Here is a 19,697-nt window from a genome sequence, read left to right on the forward strand (position 1 = left end):
GGCTGCATTTCTCCAGAGGCATCCTCGGGCTGGGACCCTCCTCCTGGCACGAACCTCATGGAAGACCCAGGCCGGCGTACTCACAGGAGTGGAGTTTGAAGAGAAGCTTGACAGTGTAGTCGTAGAGGTGGCTGCAGTCCAGTATGACCTGGATCAGCGGGGCGAGGCGGCACTGCCCAGCTGTCGTCACCGACACAGAGCGCGACATGTCCAAGGAGTTGAACACTAAGAAATAAAAGGGGCAGAAAGGTGGTGGAGCCAGGAAATTACAGGTGACCTCTTCAGAGGGGCAGAGGCAGGGGCCGGACATACCCCAAAGACCTGTTCTGTGTGTGCATTATCTCATCTACAAGATAGACGAGATAATGGACAAAGCTTCCGTCTCTGAGGAGCTTTCTAGTCCCTGCCCCCGTCTGATCAGAAAGACAGAACACATCATCTTTTAGAGTTTCTGATTTAATGGGGAGATGGGTTATTGATCAAGGAGAGTCCTCTGTTTTATGGGGAATCAGAATTTCTGGATTGAAAGGGGCTGCAGAGATAGCCAGTCCAGCCCTCCCTGTCACCCCTGATCTTTGGGAGCACCAAGACTGGTGGTGGCAGCAGCTAACCAGTGGGGAAAGTATCAAAGATTAATGAGAAGATGAAGAAGGGATCACGTAGCTGTGGCTTGCTGGTGGCTTGCTACAGGGGTTCTGGGACACCAGGAGGGGGATGGACAACTGCAGAGTCTACGAGGGCCACAGTAAGGGGCCAGGGAGCAGGAGGCACCGTTAGGACCAAAGGCCGATCGAGGTCCTTGGGGGAGCCGGTCAACAAGAAGTACCGCTCTCCACCTCCCAAGTTCCAGAGAGGAAGTTGCTCCCCCCAAGCCACTGGAGGCCTGGCCGTAGACCCTGAGCTCACACCACCAGCCAGGGCTCATTTTCCTTCTTGCATCGGCTGCCCACTGCCTCTGGGAGACTCCACATGTGACAGGCAATGAAATGACTCTCCCTGTAGTCCCTCCGTGAGCGGAACTGCCCCACAGGGAAGCCTAGAGCTACATGTGCTCTGCCTCCCCTGACTGCACTAATTGTAACTGGGTTAGTCTGGCGGCTGCAAAAAATCCCAAACTGTTCTAATTAAAAGGCAGCTTTTCTTCTTGACACAAATTAAAAGCAGCTGTCACTGCAAGGCAGCCGTCCCCAAGTCTACAGGCTTCCTCAGACTCCATTCTGGCAAGAAACCACAGGCGACTCCGTCTCCCTGCCTGCCCGACTCCTGCCCAGTGGCACCCAGCAGTGTGACCGTGGACAAGCAGCTCAACCTCTCTGAGCCGTCAGATGCCCTTCGGTGAAGCACAGACGGTGGTAAGAGCACACACCTGGTAAGGGTCTGGTACTACTTAACGGGAATGTCGTGGGAGGCACACAGATTCGTGCAGCCGATCTCAACCTTGGCTTTGAAAAACTATTATCTGCCTGCAACTCCCCACCACCATCTGTTTTAATTGGTCTGGGGCATCAGTAGGGTTCAAAAGCCACAACCCCCAGGTGATTCTAATATGCAGCCAAGGTTGAAAACTATTTCTTAGCTCAGAGGTTGGCAAACTTCAGCATGTGTAAGAATCACCCAGAGTAGCGCTGTCCAGCCGAATTCTGTAATGACGATAGAAATGTTCGGTATGGACTGTCCAATGTGCTAACCATACGTGGCTACCTGAAATATGCCTGAAATATGGCTACTGCAACGGAGGACCTGACTTTTACATGTTATTTAATTGTAATCAATTTAAATAGTCACCTGTGGCTAGTAGCTACCCTGTTGGACAGTGCGGACCCGGGGCACTTGTGAGAACACAGGGTGCCGGGCTGCATCTACCTTCAGAAATTCTGACTCAGCAGGTCTGGGGTGAGACCCACGATTTGCTTTTCTAACAAGTTCTCTGGTGATGGTGATGCTGCCGGTCTGGGGACCACACTTTGAAAGCCAAGTCCTCAAAATAAATGCTGAGTGTCATTTGCCGATGTTTCCTGCAGTGCTGAAAACCAGTGGCACCCTTCCAAGGGGACTGGTCCCTACAAGGTCACAGCCGAGGACTCAGCCTGGAGAGACGTATTCCACACCAGCTCTCTTGATTTTTGTGGCACTCGGATGTAGGCACTTGGGGCACAGACTGGGGTCGGGCAAACGTAACAGAGGGTTCTGGCTTCCAAATCAGTGCATTTGCCCACGGAGGGCTTTTTGCAAAGACTTAGGGTCTAAACAGGGGTAGCTCTACTCTCGAAAACTCTAAGTAATTCATGCCAAATAGTCCCAGAGCGTGAAGCTGATAACATTTAATGAATTCTATTCACCCATCTCTTCATTGCTATTTTTCCAAAGGCAGCCTTTTTTCTTTCTTTCTTTCTTTCTTTCTTTTCTTTTTAGAGACAGGGTCTCATTGTGTCACCCAGGCTGGAGTGCAGTGGTGTCATCATAGCTCACTGCAACTTCAAACTCCTGGGCTCAACCAATCCTGCATCAGCCTCTCAAGAAGCTGGGATCACAGGCATGTGCCACCACACCCGGCCAATTTTTCTATTTTTTGTAGAGACAGGGTCTCACTATGTTGCCCAGGCTGGTCTCAAACTCCTGGGCTCAAGCAATCCTCCTGCCTCAGCCTCCCAAAGTCCTGAGATTATAGGTGTGAGCGGCTGTGCCCAGCTGGAAACATTATTTTATTGCTGAGAATTTGCCATATATACACCAGGCACTGGGCTAGAACAGAGGGAATTCAAAGATGAGTAGGTCATGGCTCTTGATTTGGGGAAGGGGCACAAAATCTTGTGGTCATAATGTTAATGGAACAACACATAAAAAAGCAGGCCCAGGGCTCATGTGACGTGGGACAAAGGACAACTGAGCGGATCACCTGCACCGCACGCTCATTCTCTCAGCCTACTCACGTCCTTCTGGACGTCATCACCGTCTCTGCTCGGTCTGCCTGTCTGCCAGGAGCTGGCAGGACATCTCCAAAGGGTCCAACATTTGGCTGCTCTCCCCCAGCCACCACGGCAACGGCAGGCAGCGGCCCCGAGAGGAGGCCGGAGCTGCTGGGAGACAGCTGGGATCAGCTGAGTTGCACCTTCCCAAGAATGACAATTCCGAGAATATCATTCATGCCTGCATTCACATCTAGCACGTTCCAAAGCTAAATGCAAATGAACTCTGAATTACCCACCCTGCTCCTTCCCATCTAAAGGGAAGTAGTGAAAAGTGAGCCATGACAATTGTTCATAAACTTTTATGCAAATATGTTCAATGCATTAAAAAACAAAAACACACATCTACACCACTTCTCTCAACCTGACTAGGCTGAGAGGGCAGATAGTGTATTGTGTTTTATTTTTACTTCTCTACTTAGTTTTGTTTAAGGTCCTGCTCAAATAGGTTACTAGTCAGCCGAGTACCTTCATTCTCGCACAAACCAGTTTCCAACTCTTTCTGGTATTTCTCTGACCACATCTTATACTGAACTGGTTGGTCAACGTATTAAGGAATATGGTTGGGTACAGTGGCTCACGCCTGTAATCCCGGCACTTTGGGAGGCCAAGGCAGGAAGATTGCTTGAGGCCAGGAGTTCAAGACTAGTCTGAGAAACATAGCAAGACCCTGTCTCTACAAAAAATAGAAAAATTAGCCGGGCATGGTGGCACACACCTCTAGTCCAGCTACTCGGGAGGCTGAGACAGGAGGATCACTTGAATCCAGGAGTCTGAGATTGCAGTGAGCTATGATGATGCCACTGCACTCTAGCCCAGGCAACAAAGACCTTGTCTCCAAAAAAAAAAAAAGTATTAAGGAATTTGTTGCCTGTCAGAGGCCTAGTACAGCCTGGAACAGAATATTCTGGAAAAGAATAGGCCAGTGGTAAGCATTTGATGCACAGATAAACACGCTGAGGGAAGCTGCAATTCAGGGTGAGGAGTCAGAGCCCTGAGAGCGGGCCCTCCACGTGCACTTGCTGAGAAGGCCACCAAGCTTGTGCCTGACACCTGCAGTGGGGAACACCCTCTCAGAGCTGGACGCTGGTTGTGGAACACCTTGAGTCTTAGAACATTGCTCCCGTGTCCCCAGCGAAAGGAGCCAGCTGGGAGGCACGGAGAAGAAAGACGCTAGGGAGGACCAACCGAGGCTTTTCGGGGAAGCGTCAGGGTTGACGGTCCGGAGGCACCAGAACTCTCGGGAAAAGAGAGCCCGGAAGTGCAGCCAACTTCCCTGCTAGCAGAGCGGGACTTCATGAGCTTCTCACGTGACACTGGGCGACAACTCAGCCTGACCAGCTCATTCCCACGGCTGCCAACTGAACAGCAGACACAAGTCCTTCTTCCCAAGCAGAAATCATGCCCTTGGGCCGGCCCAGCTCCGAGTGGCAGGCAGGACTGGCCGGGGCTGTGGCCACAGTCCAATCAGTGGCTGTCAAAGAGGTATGACCTGTGTTTGGGCTCTTGGAGGCCTGGGCTTCCTGAGGGAGGCCGGCAGGGAGGGGAAAGCATGGTCTTTCTGCTCTGACATGAAACCACTGACTTGGACAATAGCCGAGAGCCTCGGGCCCTCCCTGCATGGGGAATGGAGGGCGCGGAGATGAGGAGTGAACATCTCTATTCTCCTGCCCCTTGTGTTGCGCAACTTGTAGGGAAAGGAGAGCCAGGCCAGCTGGTCCCAGCAGGGAACAAGGCTGGGAATGAGGCAACTCCTGCGAGAGGCGGGGTCAGATGGGAGGGAGGAGACTCACCAGTTTGGAAGAGGTTTAGTTCACACTCCAGGTAGTCAAACATCTCCACTGTTAACTGGAAACTGGACCCAAGAGGAAAGAGAACTTACACTCCACAGCCCGAGGCCAGTCTGTCACCTGCCCCTTCCTCATGCTTGGCACTGCCACTTCCAGTCCCCAGTGCACACGGGAATGCACACACACACAGGCATACATGTGTGAACACACATGTACACACACATGCATAAGTACATGCATACACATCCCAGCCCCCATTCTCAGCCCCCACCCGAGTGGGCATTAAGGCCAGCTAAAGATCCAGCAGGGTAGAGTTAACAGTGACAGTGGCAAAGGGAGAGGACAGGTTCCAGTCGTGTTAGGCTGGAAGGGCAAGAAAGACAGGAAAGCCCTGGGCTATGAGACAGCCCAGCAGAGGTTCTGGGTAAGGCAGAGTCACCCAAAGAGTCACCCAAAGCCAAGTCACCCAAAGCCAAGTCACCCAGGGGCTCTGGTCCCCACCCCGGCCACTGCCCCTGCCATCAGGCCCTCTGTGACCCTAATGAGAAGTGACAGCATCCACAAAAGCTTTCTCCCCACTGGGCCCACGGCAGGAGGGCAGCCACTCACAAGTTGTTAACATCACTTTCTCCAGCCTCGTCCAGCTGTCGGTCACTCATCTGAAGGTTGCCCGGGAACCTGGGATTCTAGAAGGGAGGTAGAGGAAGTCAGAACAGGGCATGTTAGGAGCTCTCTACCTCGCCTGACCGACATCAAGGAGCCCTGCACACACTGAGCTCAGGCAGCTGCAGGCTGGACCGTGCCTGTGCGGCCTGTACTCCCACGGCACCCACACCCTTCCTGGAGAGACGGTGTCAGGTCACACAACCCCTCTCTCTCTCACACGCGCACACACACACACACACACACACACAATGTCCTCTACCCATTATCAGAGGTGAAGGCTCCATCCCACCCCTCAGAGCCAGGCGAGGGCTCTGCCTTACAATCTGTGCCCTGGGACATCCTTCTAAAGATGCTTTCCCGTGGTGCAATGACAGCGTGCGACAGTGGTCACCTCCCAATCACCCATGACACGTGAGGCAGTGGAATAATTATTTAGCCCGGTTCCGTCTGAATCCTACTCAGACTTCCTGCTGTCCTTCGCCACTTCCGGAAGCTGCTGCAAGACCAGGGCAGGCAAACCGGCTCTCACATTAGCTTCTGCAGAGTGTAACTAGCAAGAGAAACTTGCGGGCAGGAACGTGCTACGTGGCGCACCCCTAAGTCAAGAGCAGTTATCTGGTATCATCGGTCACTGCCAAGTGTCTACATCTTCATCTGTGTGGCTTGTCCCTCTGGCAAAGGAAGGGCCCCAGAAAGATGAATGCCTGTTCCATCGGGGGGTCTAAGTTCCCGAGCGAGTACTTTACGCTCTGAAGATGGAAACCCTGAGATAAAAAAGCCGGGTAGTGGGTGTCCGTCATTTCTGTTCTATTTCACCTCAAAGTCGACGGCAGTGGTCCTGCAGGCACGGTCCCGGGACCAGCCGCATTGGCCATCACCCGGGGACTTGCTAGAAATGCAAATTCTCGGCCTCACCACAGACCTACTGAATCGGAAGCTCTGAGTGTGGGCCCAGTGAGTTGTGTTTTAATGTGCCCTCCTGGTGACTCTGAACAGGGGGGACCGCAGGGAGCTGGGACCGTGAAGCTTGGTAGTGCAGGGAGCCCCTGGGCATCCTGGGGACGGGGCAGGGGAGGAGGAGGAGGCAGGGGACACCTGCCCAGCACCCTGCACGATGCCTATGGACTTTGATTTAATCCTCACACCAGTCCACAAGGCAGAAATGATGGCTCCCATTTTAGACCTGGGTTAAAGGTCACATAAGTATGAAGCTGAAGTCTGAGCTCAGGTCAGGCTGGCTCGAAAACACGCTGCTTTCTGGGCGCAGGTGGAAACCCGTGTACAGTAACGGATGCACGACAGGCAGGTGCTGGGGGTGGGGCCGAGCCGAGAGTGAAGCGCGCACTCGGGGACTCCTCTCAGCCAGGCCAGCAACCGACGTGGGAGCACATTCCCCTCCGACAGGCCCCTGCAAAGGCTTGGACACTGCCTGGCATGGTGACGTCTTCACAGCGAATCCAGGCAGTTTCAGCCGTGGGCTCGCCTGCCTACGCCAGGCACACAAAAGACATGATGGCATCTGAGCTCTGCTTAACCTTAAACCCTTGACCTCTTTTGAGAGTTTGCCTTTGTGCCCTCCCCCTGGTCTTTCCTCACACCCCCAGTGCACGGCCGCCTTCCATCTTTGTGTCCCGGAGTCCCCAGTCCTGTCCTCCTGCCAGAAGGGCTCGTGCCAGCGCCGTGCCGGGGTGCCGAGGGGCAGGCAAGGTCCGGGATGAAGGGCAGAGCAGAGCTGGATCTCAGGGTTCATGATGCTGCCCCCGCCTCCCCGGCGTCCTGGGGCCGTGGTAATGTCCACCCCCTGCTAGGAAATGCCCACGCAGACCCGGCTCCTGGGCTCCCTGGTGCCAAGGTCTTTGAGGCTGGTGGACTTGGTTCCAGAATTCCATGGAGTCCCACGGGGCACCTCGAGCCTCTGCCGTGCTCAGTGGCAGGTGCCCAAACACAGGGCTCTCCGTGCCCAGCCCCTTCCCGCCTCCCCTTCCCGACCGTCCTCGGTGTTCCCCGACCCTCGTCTCCCATCCCACTGCCTCTCGGAACTTCAGGGAAGCCTTAGCCTCAACCTCTCACCTGCCCCCAAAGGACAGCGCAGCTGCTGGAGTGAGGGGCGTTCGCTCTCCGCGAGCCCGTTTCCACGGGCTGGGAGGTGTGGGCCGTGTCCTTCTCGGTCCCGGTGTTTCTCCACATGAAAACGGCTCGTTTGCAAGTTCATTTGATTCAATTACTCCTGCTTTGTATCTCCTCATCTCTGGTCACCACCTGGCATTCACCCGAGTCCGGGGCGCCTATACCAGCGTCTTCCTCTGCCCCAAGCCCTGCACCCTGGGATTATGAACTCTGACCTCCTCAATCTCAGCACCTCTATTCCACCCCCAGCTACATGCGCCCACCCTGGACCCTGCCACCGCCTAGAACTGCCCCGCATAGCATCCTCTGCTCCAGCGCCTACTCTCTGGCTGCGACACCCAGGTCCCTGCCCTCTCCCGCCCTCACGTCTGCCACCACTCAGAGATGGCCCATCCCTTGTGGCTCCCCTCCGCCTGTCTCTCTGGCCACACTTACTTCCTGGCCCAGTCTGGACATCAGTCCCACCCCCATGCCCTCCCCATCCTTCTACCATCCTGTTATGAAGACCTGCTGAGCCTGGGTCCTTGTCACATGCTCTGCACCTAGGGCCAGCTGTCAAACGTCCCCAGAGAAGGACTCACAGCTGGTGTCACTATTGGTTCACGCTCTCTGGCCTTAGTGTCCCTCCTAGCCAGCTCAGGCTGCTACAACAAGACACCACAGACCGGGCGGCTTACACACCAGGCACTGACGTCTCACAGTCCTGGCGCTGGGAAGCCCCAGACCAAAGTGCTGGCAGAGCCGGTGCCTGGTCCAGGCCCTCTTCCTGGTTATGTCCCTCACACGGCCGAGGGGGAGAAGCAAGTCCTCTCCTGCCCCCTCCCACTAGGGCACCAATCCCACGCATGAGACTCCACCCTCATGACCTATCGCCTCCCGAAGGCCCCAATCCCATCACAATGGGGGTTAGGATGTCAACATGTAAATTTGTGGGGGACACAAACATTCAGTCCATAACAGTGTCCCTAACAGCCCTGCCATTGCCCTTCTGTGGATGACTGTTTCACTCTCAAACCTGGTATCCGAGTCCCACGCTGTCACCCTAAGCACGTGACCTTCCTTCTTACACAGTCATGTGGCAGTGGCCTCCGCATCCTGCCTCCCATGCCCTCCCTGCTCTGCATGGACCCCCGTCCTTCCTGTCCTCTTAGCCTCTTTCCTTACTCAGGACCAGCCCCTCGGTGCCGTTAGAGCCCATTGAGCTTCTGGTTCATTCTGTCATTCGGTCGACAAATCCCGATGGAGCACCTGTTCTGGGCTGGACGCTGGGAGGACACCTGCTCTCCGTCCTGTCGGAGCCCCCAGGCCTCCGCTGCTGTCTGCTCGGGCCCCTCTTCCCGCTACCCAGGTCTGTCTCACTGGCCCCGCAGCGCCTCCGGTTACCGCCCCCTCCTCCCTTTCCTGCCAATCTCCAGGCAGTCCCCAGCCCTGTCTGTCCCGAGGACAACTGTCCTCTAACTCTGGCTCTCATCATGGTCCACACTGGCAGCCTGGGGCTCTCAGGCGCCCCCTCCACCTTGCCCCCAAGGAAGGGCAACCCAGATGCAGAGTGGCCCATGTCACTGCTTGAAGGCCTGATCCCCAGCGGGTATAGAACAGTCCAAAGTGCTCCTCAGGCGGGGGCCGAGGCCTCTGGGACCTGGACATTTCACGCCAGCCGCTCTCCACCCTGCCCGAGCCCCACACCAACGTGGATCCATCACTAGTTCCACAAGGTCACCGAATTGTTCTAGCTTCAGGCCCCGAGGTCTCCGGCTGATCCCTCTGCCTCAGATGCCCTCCTGCCCCTCTTCGTCCGGCCCCTTCCTCTCTCCCCAGCGCCTGCCAGGCCAGCCCTGGCCACTTTGCCGCAGTCCCCAGGGTCCTGGCCTCAGCCAGCATCTGACTGTAGCCGCACAAGAGCCCGCCGGCCAGAAGTGCCAACCAAGTCCTCCCGGAATTCCTGACCAACAGAAAGTGCGGGAGCTAAGAAGAGATCGTTGTGTTGAGCCACCCGGTTTCTGTGCTATGTGTTACGCAGCCGAGACAACCGGAATGTGCTCAGACTGAGATCAGGCGTCCCCACCGCCAAGCGTTCTGCGTGGCCCGAGTCTGGGGTAGATGCCCCCACGGCCTCCGCGTCGCCTCTGCTTCTCCCATTCTAGCCCTGCTAGGATCTCTCTTCTCCCCACCAAACTGCAAGACTCCCAAGGCAAAGTCGATTTGCCCTGCTCTCTTTGGAGCCCAACGCCGCCTGGCCCGTGGCAGGCCCTCAACGACACACTGAGGCAGATCAGAGCGGCCACTGGGCACAGCACAGCGTCAGCACCAAGCAGGCCTGGGTTCAAATCCACACTTTCCACAGGACTCGGGCAAGGGACTCAACCACCCTCCAAATTCCATTTTCCTAGGATATAATTGTACCTGTTCGTACAGTTGTGGTGAATATTAAATGACGTCCGTACAAGGTTTAATGGTAGAATGGTATCAATGAATCAAAGCTACCCTTCAAGTAGATAAAAGATAATGGAGATGAAGGCACTAAATTAGGCTATCTCTTCTTCAATCTCTTCCCTTCTCCATCTCCACTACAGCTCCCGGCTCAAGCTGTTTCCTGTCCCAGCTGGCACACCATTCTTCCCCGCCCACCTGTTTGCATCACCCCCACCCCCCAAGGTCCACCTTAGCCTTGCTCTTCCTGACACTGTGACTTTGTCATCTCAGAAGGTCCCTGGCACCTCTCCACAGGCACAGATAACTGCTGTGCACTACGACACGGCCACTGCCTTCTCCCTCCATGAATCTGTCAACTCCTGCAGAGCAGACAATTTTTACTTCCTCTTTTTTTTTTTTTTTAAGAGACAGGGTCTTGCTGTGTTGTCCAGGCTGGAGTACAGTGGTGTGATCATAGCTCACTGCAGCCTCGAATATCTGAGCTCAAGAGATCTTCCTGCTTTAGCCTCCCACATAGCTGGGGCTATAGGCACACACCACCATGCCCAGCTAATTATTTTATTTTTTGTAGAGATGGGGTCTTGCTATGTTGCCCAGGCTGGTCTAGAACTCTTGGACTCAAGTGATCTGCCTCAGTCTCCCAAAGTGCTGGAATTACAGGCGTGAGCCAACACACCCAGTCCATTTTTTTACTTATTCTTACACGCTTATTAGTACTGAGCACACAGTTTTACATGCATTAGGGTGTGAGAAATACTTACTAACCAAAGTCATATACTGATTAAAAGAAGGTTCTGTATGGAAACTCACTACAGAAATTGCAGGCATCGTTTATATTGATAGTAAAGTCAGTGCTTCTGTAATAGTATGAGGCAACCTAGTGGATATGGTTCCTCTTTCTAGATGTAAAATGGGGAACAAAAGAGAGAAGACACAGGGCAACATGCCAGTCCTTGCCACACCCCAGAGGCCCGGCTGCAGTTTTCCTCTCGCACAGCGGGAGGGTGGCCCCAGCGCTCCCTGGGAGCCCCGGCTGTCTGTTACCTGAAAGACCCCAACAGTTAGGCCCAGAGAGGTGCTGAGGGCACTCAGGGTGGGAGCGGGCGGTGGCGGCAGGTCGTCCGCCAGGACTCACTTTGGTGTGGTACTCCATCTTCGTTCTCAGCAGTTTGAGGTAGATGCTGCAAAGCTGCCCATACCCCTCACTCAGGTGACCCTGTCGGGAAGAGGTAAGAAAACAGTGTCAACACTAAGAACATGTCGGTCCAGAGACCTGCAGCTCGGACTTCTTTGGTAGAGAATCCATCTTTTTCCGATTATGAAAATAACAAACAGCCATTTCTAAAAATTTAGAAAATATAGAAAAACACGCATGCAAACAACCCTTAACCTAACCACTAGATATAATCATAGCTGACATTTTACGGGTATAACCACCTTTTTTTTCCTTCTAAGACAGAGTCTCGCTCTGTTGCCTGGGCTAGAGTGCTGTAGCATCAGCCTAGCTCACAGCAACCTCAAACTCCTGGGCTCAAGGGATCCTCCTGCCTCAGCCTCTCAAAGTGCTGGGACTACAGGCACTTGTCACCACGCCCCACTAATTTTTTTCTATTTTTAGTAGAGACACAGTCTTGCTCTTGCTCAGGCTGGTCTCAAACTCCTAAGCTCAAGTGATCCTCCCGCCTCCGCCTCCCAGAGTGCTAGGATTACAGGGGTGAGCCACCGCGCCCAGCCTATTTCTTCAATTTAAATAGATTATTTTAAGAGCAGTTTTAGGTTTATAGCAAAATTGAGCAGAAAGTAGAGAGACTTCCACTTACTGCCTACGCGCCTCCAACACACACGACTTCCGTGACTATCAATATCTCCCACCAGAGTGGTACATGGGTTGTAATCGATGAACCGATATTGACATGTCATTATCATCCAGAGTCCAGAATTCACTCTTGGTGTTAAACATTCAACCAGTTTTGACAAATGTATAATTGACATTGAAGTATCGCTCAGAGTAATTTCACTATGCTAAAACTCCTCAGTGCTTTTTTAAAACATAAAACAGACTCAATCTATTTTTTTTTCACTTAATATACTGCAGTTCTGTCCCATCTTCTTAAACTTTCTCCAGTATCATAATTTTTAGTGACTGTCCCATATAGCTATTATTGTAATTCATTGAACTGACTCAATAAATTCAAATAAAATTTTTGCCATCATAAACTATCTTTCAATGAACATTTTTACAGCATTTTTGTGTACAAATGTGAGGACTTCCTTACGATAAATTTTGAACGAGGCTTCTTATTTAAGAATTATAAGTCTCCTACCCTCAGTAATCAGAGTCTGGTTATGGGCTATTTCTTTCCTTCTGTTTTCTCTAAACACAGCAAGAACACCTCCCCCAAGGCCGGGCGAGGTGGCTCACGCCTATAATCCTAGCACTCTGGGAGGCCGAGGCGGGTGGATCGCACGAGGTCAGGAGTTCGAGACCAGCCTGAGCCAGAGCGAGACCCCTGTCTCTACTAAAAATAGAAAGAAATGATCTGGCCAACTAAAAATATATAGAGAAAAAATTAGCCAGGCCTGGTGGCGCATGCCTGTAGTCCCAGCTACTCGGGAGGCTGAGGCAGGAGGATCCCTTAAGCCCAGGAGTTTGAGGTTGCTGTGAGCGAGGCTGACGCCACGGCACTCACTCTAGCCCGGGCAACAGAGTGAGACTCTGTCTCAAAAAACAAACAAACAAACAAAGAACACCTCCCCCAATGGATTCCAATAGCCTAAGAGAATCTATCCTATTATCATGGGGTGGGGATTTGAAATGGGACCAGTCCTAGCTGGTACAGAATATACCTTCCCATGGGGCCTGCCCATGCAGCCAGGCCCCTGCTGCCCTGGGCGCCTGGGAAGAAGGAAAATTAGCAGAGTGATGTTGGCAAGTCCCAGCTATCTACAACAAGGGAGGAAAATGGGGGTGCAAAGAGCCCTTAAACTGAACAGCTGTGGCTCCCAGGTGAGTTCTGACTTCCACATTTTCTTTTAAGTGCACCTATATCCTCTAGAGCAGCGGTCCCCAACATTTTTGGCACCAGGGACGGAGTTCGTGGAAGACAATTTTTCCACAGACCAGGGTTGGGGTGGGGATGGTGTTGGGATGATTCAAGCGCATTGCATTTATTGTGCAGTCAAACCTCTCTGCTAATGAGAATCTGTATTTGCAGCTGCTCCCCAGCACTAGCATCACCGCCTCAGCTCCACCTCAGATCATCAGGCATTAGATTCTCGTAAGGAGCCACAACCTAGATCCCTCACATATGCAATTTACCATAGAGTTTGTGCTCCTGTGAGAATCTAATGCCACTGCTGATCTGACAGGAGGCGGAGCTCAGGTGGTGACACCAATGACGGGGAGTGGCTGTAAATACAGATGAAGCTTCACTTACCCACTGCTCACCTCCTGCTGTACGGCCCGGTTCCTAACAGGCCAAGGACTAGTACCAGTCCTTGGCCCAGGGGTTGGGCACCACAGCTCTAGAATAGCATAAAGGAACCACATTGAACATGTCTGAAAAGGCACCAAAGGGAGGTAAGGAATCAGAAGAGGTTAAAAAGTCAATGCCAGATATGGCAGTATGTTCATAAGGTATTAATTTTCTATGAACAATTCATATTTTATTAATTTTTATGTAATACTCATAGAAAAATTCATTATAGAAAAATTAGAAAGTATGGAAAATGGAGGAAAAACATTCTCACCATCAAAAACAACTAACTATCCTTAACATGAAAATGCACAAGGATCAAAAAGCAAAAGATGGTCCTAACTTCCAGAAACACTAATTCATCAAAGGCAAGAGACAGAACTACCTGGGAAGAAAGACCTAAAGGAATTCCATTTTGGGTAACAAGGCAGGCTAGGTACCTGGGTTGATCTTCCCACTGAAAACTAAAAATATTGAGTAAAATATTAAAACTCCTTTTTGAAGGCATCGATGAATTAGCAAGAGAGTAATAAATCCTTAGGCCAGGAACTAGGTAAACGCAGATACTCAGGTAACTGGAATGCTGGGGTGAGCTTTGATTTTCTAGACCTCAGTGGCCACGTGGTGAACAGGAGGCAGGACTCTGGCCTGCTCAAGTTGAGGAGTCTCAAGGAAGAGCTAAAAGACTGCCTCACTGGTGCAGGGAAGCAAGGGTATATATAAAATAACACACACACTGGCACCCCTGCATGGAGGAAGTCCCCCCAAGGGCTGTAAAGAAAGTCTACAGCCTCAAACCACTATTGTGATTAGAGGGAGGGAAAAACCACTGCTGAGAATTAGACCCATAAGCCAGTCCCAAGGGGATCTACCCAGAATTCATAAAACCTTAAGCTGAGAATTTAATTTAGAGTGATCTCAATGGAAGCAAATGACAATTCTCTCTGGAGGAACCTGCCTTCATTACAGACTTCGAAGAATTCCCACAAATAAAATTCCATGGAAAATGAGCAGCTTACAGTAAAAAATAACTAAGCACAAAAGGAAATTATGTAGCATGAGCAAAATTCACCAAAAGTGATGGGTGACAGAAAGAGATCTCTAAGGATTTTAGATAATGGAATTATAAAAAGCAATATATGAAATAACTATGTTTAACATATCTGAAGAAATAAAGAGATTGTTTCAAAATATATGTAGGGCATAAGGAATTGTAAAAAATACCAAGCAAATATGAAAAAAAAGATAGAACTTCAAGAAATTAAAACTGTACTAACTAAAACTGAAAACCTTATGGAGAGATTTACCAACAGATTAGACCCAGCTAAAGAGGGAACAAGTGAACTGAAAGCTAGATCTGATGAAATTATCCAGAATGCAGCAGAGACGAGTATGTGGAAAACACCAAAACAGTGGTTTAGAGACATGGGGGATAGAGTGGGAGAGTCCGACACGCTTCTAACCAAAGTGTCAGAAGGAAAAGACAGAAAGGAGCAAAAGGCAGTATTTGAAACAACAATGAAAATTGAAAAGATACCCACAGGTTTAAGAAGTCCAAAGAATCCAAAATAAATTCACTTGTAGACACATTCCAAGATCTTAAAATGGTCGGAGATAAAACACAGATTGGCTTCAAAGGAGCAACAGTGAGTCTCACAGCTGACTTTATGAAAATCATGATAGCCAGAAGTCAGTGGAAAGAAATCTTGAATTATATCCTTCACGTAGTGACAGAAAATAACTGTCACCCTAGAATTCTAAACCCAGAGAAAGTATCTTTCATGAATAAAGTTGAAATAAAGACATTCTCAAACAAAAATGCTGTTTGCCACCAGCAGACTCTCAATAAAGAACATTCTAGAAGAAATAATTCAGGAAGGAAGAAACCGATCCCAGATGGAAGTTCTGTGGTGAGCACAGAATAAAACACCTAAAATAAAACAATATCTTACAGGGTTTAAAAAGAAAAACAAATCAAAACTAAAATATATGACAATACTGACATGCAAGTTGAGGGAGTGAATAGAATTAAAAAATTCTAAGGTTTTTGTGTTATACAGGAAACAGATAAAGATAAGAAATGTAGACTTTGGTAAACTAAGCAAGCATTTTGTAATTATTAGAGAACATACCAAAAAAATTATTTTTTTAACCTTGCAACTAGTAATGAGGAAAAAAATAGAATGATAAAAAAATAGAATGATAAAAAAATACCCAGTCAACTCAAAAAAAAAAAAAAAAAAGGCAAGGAATGAGAAACAGAACCAGAACAGATGGGACAAATAGAAAGCATAAACTAAAATATAAATATATCATATATTACAATAAATGTAAATAGACTAATTGGCCAGTAAAAGACAAAGGCTGCCATCTTGAATAAAAAACAAACAAAAACCTCACATCCAACTAAATGCTATTTACAAGTCATATTTCTAAAACATAAGAATATAGGAAAGTTGAAATTTAACAGCTGGAGAAAGATATGCCAGGCAAATTCTAATGAAAAGGAAAAGATCTAAGCTGTACATGTGATAAGGAAAGCTTTCTAGAATGTAGTTGGAAGAGTTGGGGACAACTCTCAGCTTCATTCAGGTAACCAGCCTTGTGACTTTAGGACAAGCTGCTTCCCTCTCTGGGCCTGTATCTCCCCACCTATGATAGGTAAATAGGACTACGTAATGGCTACCATGTTGTGAGTGCTGCGTGCAGACAGATGCTGGTAAGACTTTGAGGGAAAAGGCGAAAGTAGCAGTTCTCAACCGGTAGGGGCAAAGGGACATATTAGAATCAACCAGGAAGGGTCTTCAAAATGCAGATGACCCCTCTCCATACACACACCCTTGGACAATCAGAATCTACAGGGATTGGGGGCGTGTACAGAGACACTCTTCAATTGATTCTGACATTGCCACCTACTTCCCCTCTCAGCCTAAGCCACTGAGACTCCCTAGACAGGAAAGAAAAGGTAATGGCATTAAGAACTGGGAATGCTAATCCTCAACGCACTGTGACCCCAGTGGAAGGGAAGAAGTAGGAACAGTAGCAATGTAGCTGCTAAGGGGTCCCAATGCCCAGACAGCTTTGTGACATGAGGTTCCAATGACAGGGGAAGCTCCCAGGCCCTGGAACTTCCCAGCTTCCAGGGACCCCAGGTAAGACTGTGGACATTGTGATACTATTTGGGGCATCCTTAGCCCCTCCCTGGGCTCATGGGAGAATCCTAAACCAGCGGAAAGAGATGAATATGCCCCATTCCCCAGCCCTTGTTCTGTGGCCTCTGGGAAAGAAGGGGCAGGTGGCTCCTGGGCCATCTCCAAACTCACCCACATCCTGCTCATGTCACTCAAGTCATTCCTGTATCTCAGAGAGTCCTTCAGGACCTGGAGAGGGAAGAGAACAGCCTGTGAGAGAGCAGAAGGGAGGAGAGGCTGGCTGGAGAGAGGCTGCCCACCTCTAATGGGGAACCCAGAGGCCAGGAGAAGGGGACAGCGTGGGGGTGAACAGCAGCCTCTGTGGCCCAGGCAGTCACACTCTCCTCCCTGCAGCCCAAGGAACTCACATTCGGATGTCCGTCTCGGAGGAGTTTGTGGAACACGTGGCAGAACTTCCAGCAGAGCACCGCGTTGCTGGACAGAGGCAGCCGGTTGACGACAGACCAGAAGGTCTGAGCCCCTTTCTCGTGGTGGGTTCCCAGTATGCACGGTGAGAGGGGGTCATGGAAAACAAAGGCTCGGGCCCTGCCTCAGGCCAGGTCCTGGGGTCGAGCCTGCACCCGGCCACCGCGGAGGCCGAGCAGGCCGAGGTGGTGCTGCCACAGACGGGGGCACCACTCGAGCTAGGTCCCTCGATCTGTATGTCATTCTGGCAGTTTTTTGGCAGATGGCAAGAAAATGCCTTACTCTAATAAAATCCATTTGATTAGATAATTTCCCCAGAGATGGAAGTATCTTGAGAAAGGAGTATTTTTTCCTAATCCAGGGGTGGTCTGTTTGCCCTGCCCCAGGTATGTTGGGTTGGGATGGGCACCCTGGGGAATGACCACAGCTGACTTTTTAACAACACACTCCGGCTTCTCCAAGTTCTTTCTTATCTGTCCTTAAAAGCCAATGACAAGCTCAGCTCCTGACCAAGGGCCCTGGCCCCGGCAGCGATCCCACATCCCGACCTCCCGCCCCCTCAGCCCGGCTCCCGGGAAACACCTCTGACCCTGCTGTTTGGCCAACCCTGCGCTTGCCTTGACAGCAGCAGTCTTCGTCCAAAATGCTTTTCTCAAACTGAAAGTGACTCGTATGCCCCACCTCTCCCATAAACCTTCTTGATTTTGCTGGGGGGAGCCTTCCTCTCCCCACACCTTGAACTCTGTGTATGTGGAATCCCAGGGCCGCTTCTCCCCAGACTCAATTCCAAACACAGCCGCCACCGGCAGACTGCCTGCCACGGTTAGCATGTGACAAGTGTCCATCTGGCCTTTTGTGATTTTAAGTTTAGCATTCCAGATCTCTGTCACCAGTGAGCCCTTTTTGGAGTGAGCAGAGGGTTTCCACGTCCTCTGCAATTGTGTGCTCAAACAGGCTTCAGAGACCCAGAGATTGGGCACCCTGAGCCTTAAGGACAGCCCTTTACCTGGAACTTTAGGCTTCTTTATTAAGGCTCAGGCACAGTGTCATTTAGGGCAGAAAGGCTTGCTTCAGGTCAGAAACTGATGACTCATCCAGAACCCATGTTGTTTGGATGGGAAAGGTACTATAAAGGTTCTTCCCCAGATGAAATTTTCATTTTGAGGGGGGTAGGCACGCACAGACTTTTGGGTCTGGAAGCCGAAATCAGCTTCCAGTCTGGGAGCGACTTCTGAAATAATCTGTGGTTCCACCTAAAGCACAGCCCCTCCAGACTAGCAGGAAGCAATGCGGGGGGGGGGGGGGCGGCCCCAGTCTCCCCACGCTGACTGTCCCCGAGAGCAGCCGCTAAACAGATACAAGGTCAAGTGCAGGGCCAGCCGGGCACACTGACTTTGAAAGAGGCAAGGAGGCCTTTCTGTCTCTTTGACTGTATAAGCATTTTTATGCCCTCAATTATGTCTCAGCCACTGTAAAAGGCACTCAAGGAGAAAAATAAGAAAATAAAAAATAAAAATAAGACTCAGTCCCCAGCCATCCAGTTAGGCATCGGTGAAAATGAACGTCCGAACAGCGTTTCTGAAGTCAGACTTACTAATGCTTATTCAGTTGGTATCTAGGATAACTGACGAAGAATAAGTGTTTTGTGATATCTTTAGGTATTTAAAATCCTACTGTATGGAGTTCATCTTTTCAATATTTATCTACCAATTAGAAATTGTGAATCAGACGGACTCAAAGAATGCCAGAGCCGGAATGTTCAATCTTTGAAATCTTCTTCAGCCAACTCTTTCATTTAATAGAAGAGTGACCTAAGGTCTCAGAGTGAGCCCAGGAGCTCCGGAGGTGGCATTTCAGAAACTCCTTCCAGGGTCCCTTCCCTCATCACAGGTAGCCTCCTTTGCAGCGTGGGACGTGGTTCCGCCGCCACAGGGCTGGCCTCTCTGTGCCCACCCCCCATCCAGAAGAGCACACTGGCCTCTGACAACTGTCTCTCTCTCCACATCCTGCATCAGACTGATCACAAATGCTTAGCAGACAGGGGTCGGAACTGAGGAATTCCTTCTGAGAAAATCAACTGGGCCACTTAAAGGCTTTTCTTGGGTTGGTTTTAATCATGGCAAGGACAGCAAACATGATACAGTAAAGCAAGGGGACTGTGCCTTTCTGGGGAAAACAGAATGAGACCCAGCCAGGCTTGCTGTTGGGCGGGGCTACGGGGTCACCCCAGAGAGATTCTACAGCCCCCACCCAACAGCAGAACCCTCATTCCAGCCAAAGCCTCTTGTCACTAAAGGCAGGCTGCTTTCACCCCAACAAAGAGCAGTTCACGCGCCATGCTGGGTGACGCTGGGCTTCTCTGGCCATCTACCCTGGAGGGTCTCCTTCAGGGGCTGAGGGTGGATGGCTTCAGGACAAGCTGTTCTGGTCTGACCGGCTGTGGCACAGCACCCAACATCCTGGGCAAAAGGGATAGTCCCATCTCGGCTAGACGCCCAGCCCCCACGTGCCTACAACTCCACCTGGCTCTGCCCAGCACGCAGATGCTGCGGGCCCCACTGGCAGCCTCTCCTTCAGCCCTCGGGGTTGAAGCTCCTGGACCCCATACCTCAAGGGCAGATC

At 50.9% G+C, this 19,697-nt stretch overlaps 1 protein-coding gene across 4 annotated transcripts in view; it reads right to left on the reverse strand.

Moving 5' to 3' along the window:
* HIP1 (huntingtin interacting protein 1) overlaps window positions 1-19,697 on the reverse strand; it is a 146,992-nt gene that overhangs the window by 23,542 nt on the left and 103,753 nt on the right. For all 4 annotated transcript variants that reach the window (XM_069486352.1, XM_069486354.1, XM_069486351.1 and 1 more), the window contains exons 3-8: window positions 17,018-17,160; window positions 16,782-16,838; window positions 11,118-11,198; window positions 5,366-5,442; window positions 4,760-4,821; window positions 85-225 (exon numbers count right to left, since the gene is read on the reverse strand). In XM_069486352.1, the coding sequence (XP_069342453.1) occupies window positions 85-225; window positions 4,760-4,821; window positions 5,366-5,442; window positions 11,118-11,198; window positions 16,782-16,838; window positions 17,018-17,160 (561 nt within the window). The remainder of the gene's footprint in view (window positions 1-84; window positions 226-4,759; window positions 4,822-5,365; window positions 5,443-11,117; window positions 11,199-16,781; window positions 16,839-17,017; window positions 17,161-19,697) is intronic.

This window comes from Eulemur rufifrons, chromosome 14 (genome assembly GCF_041146395.1).
Source record: "Eulemur rufifrons isolate Redbay chromosome 14, OSU_ERuf_1, whole genome shotgun sequence".
Classification (NCBI taxonomy): domain Eukaryota; kingdom Metazoa; phylum Chordata; class Mammalia; order Primates; family Lemuridae; genus Eulemur; species Eulemur rufifrons.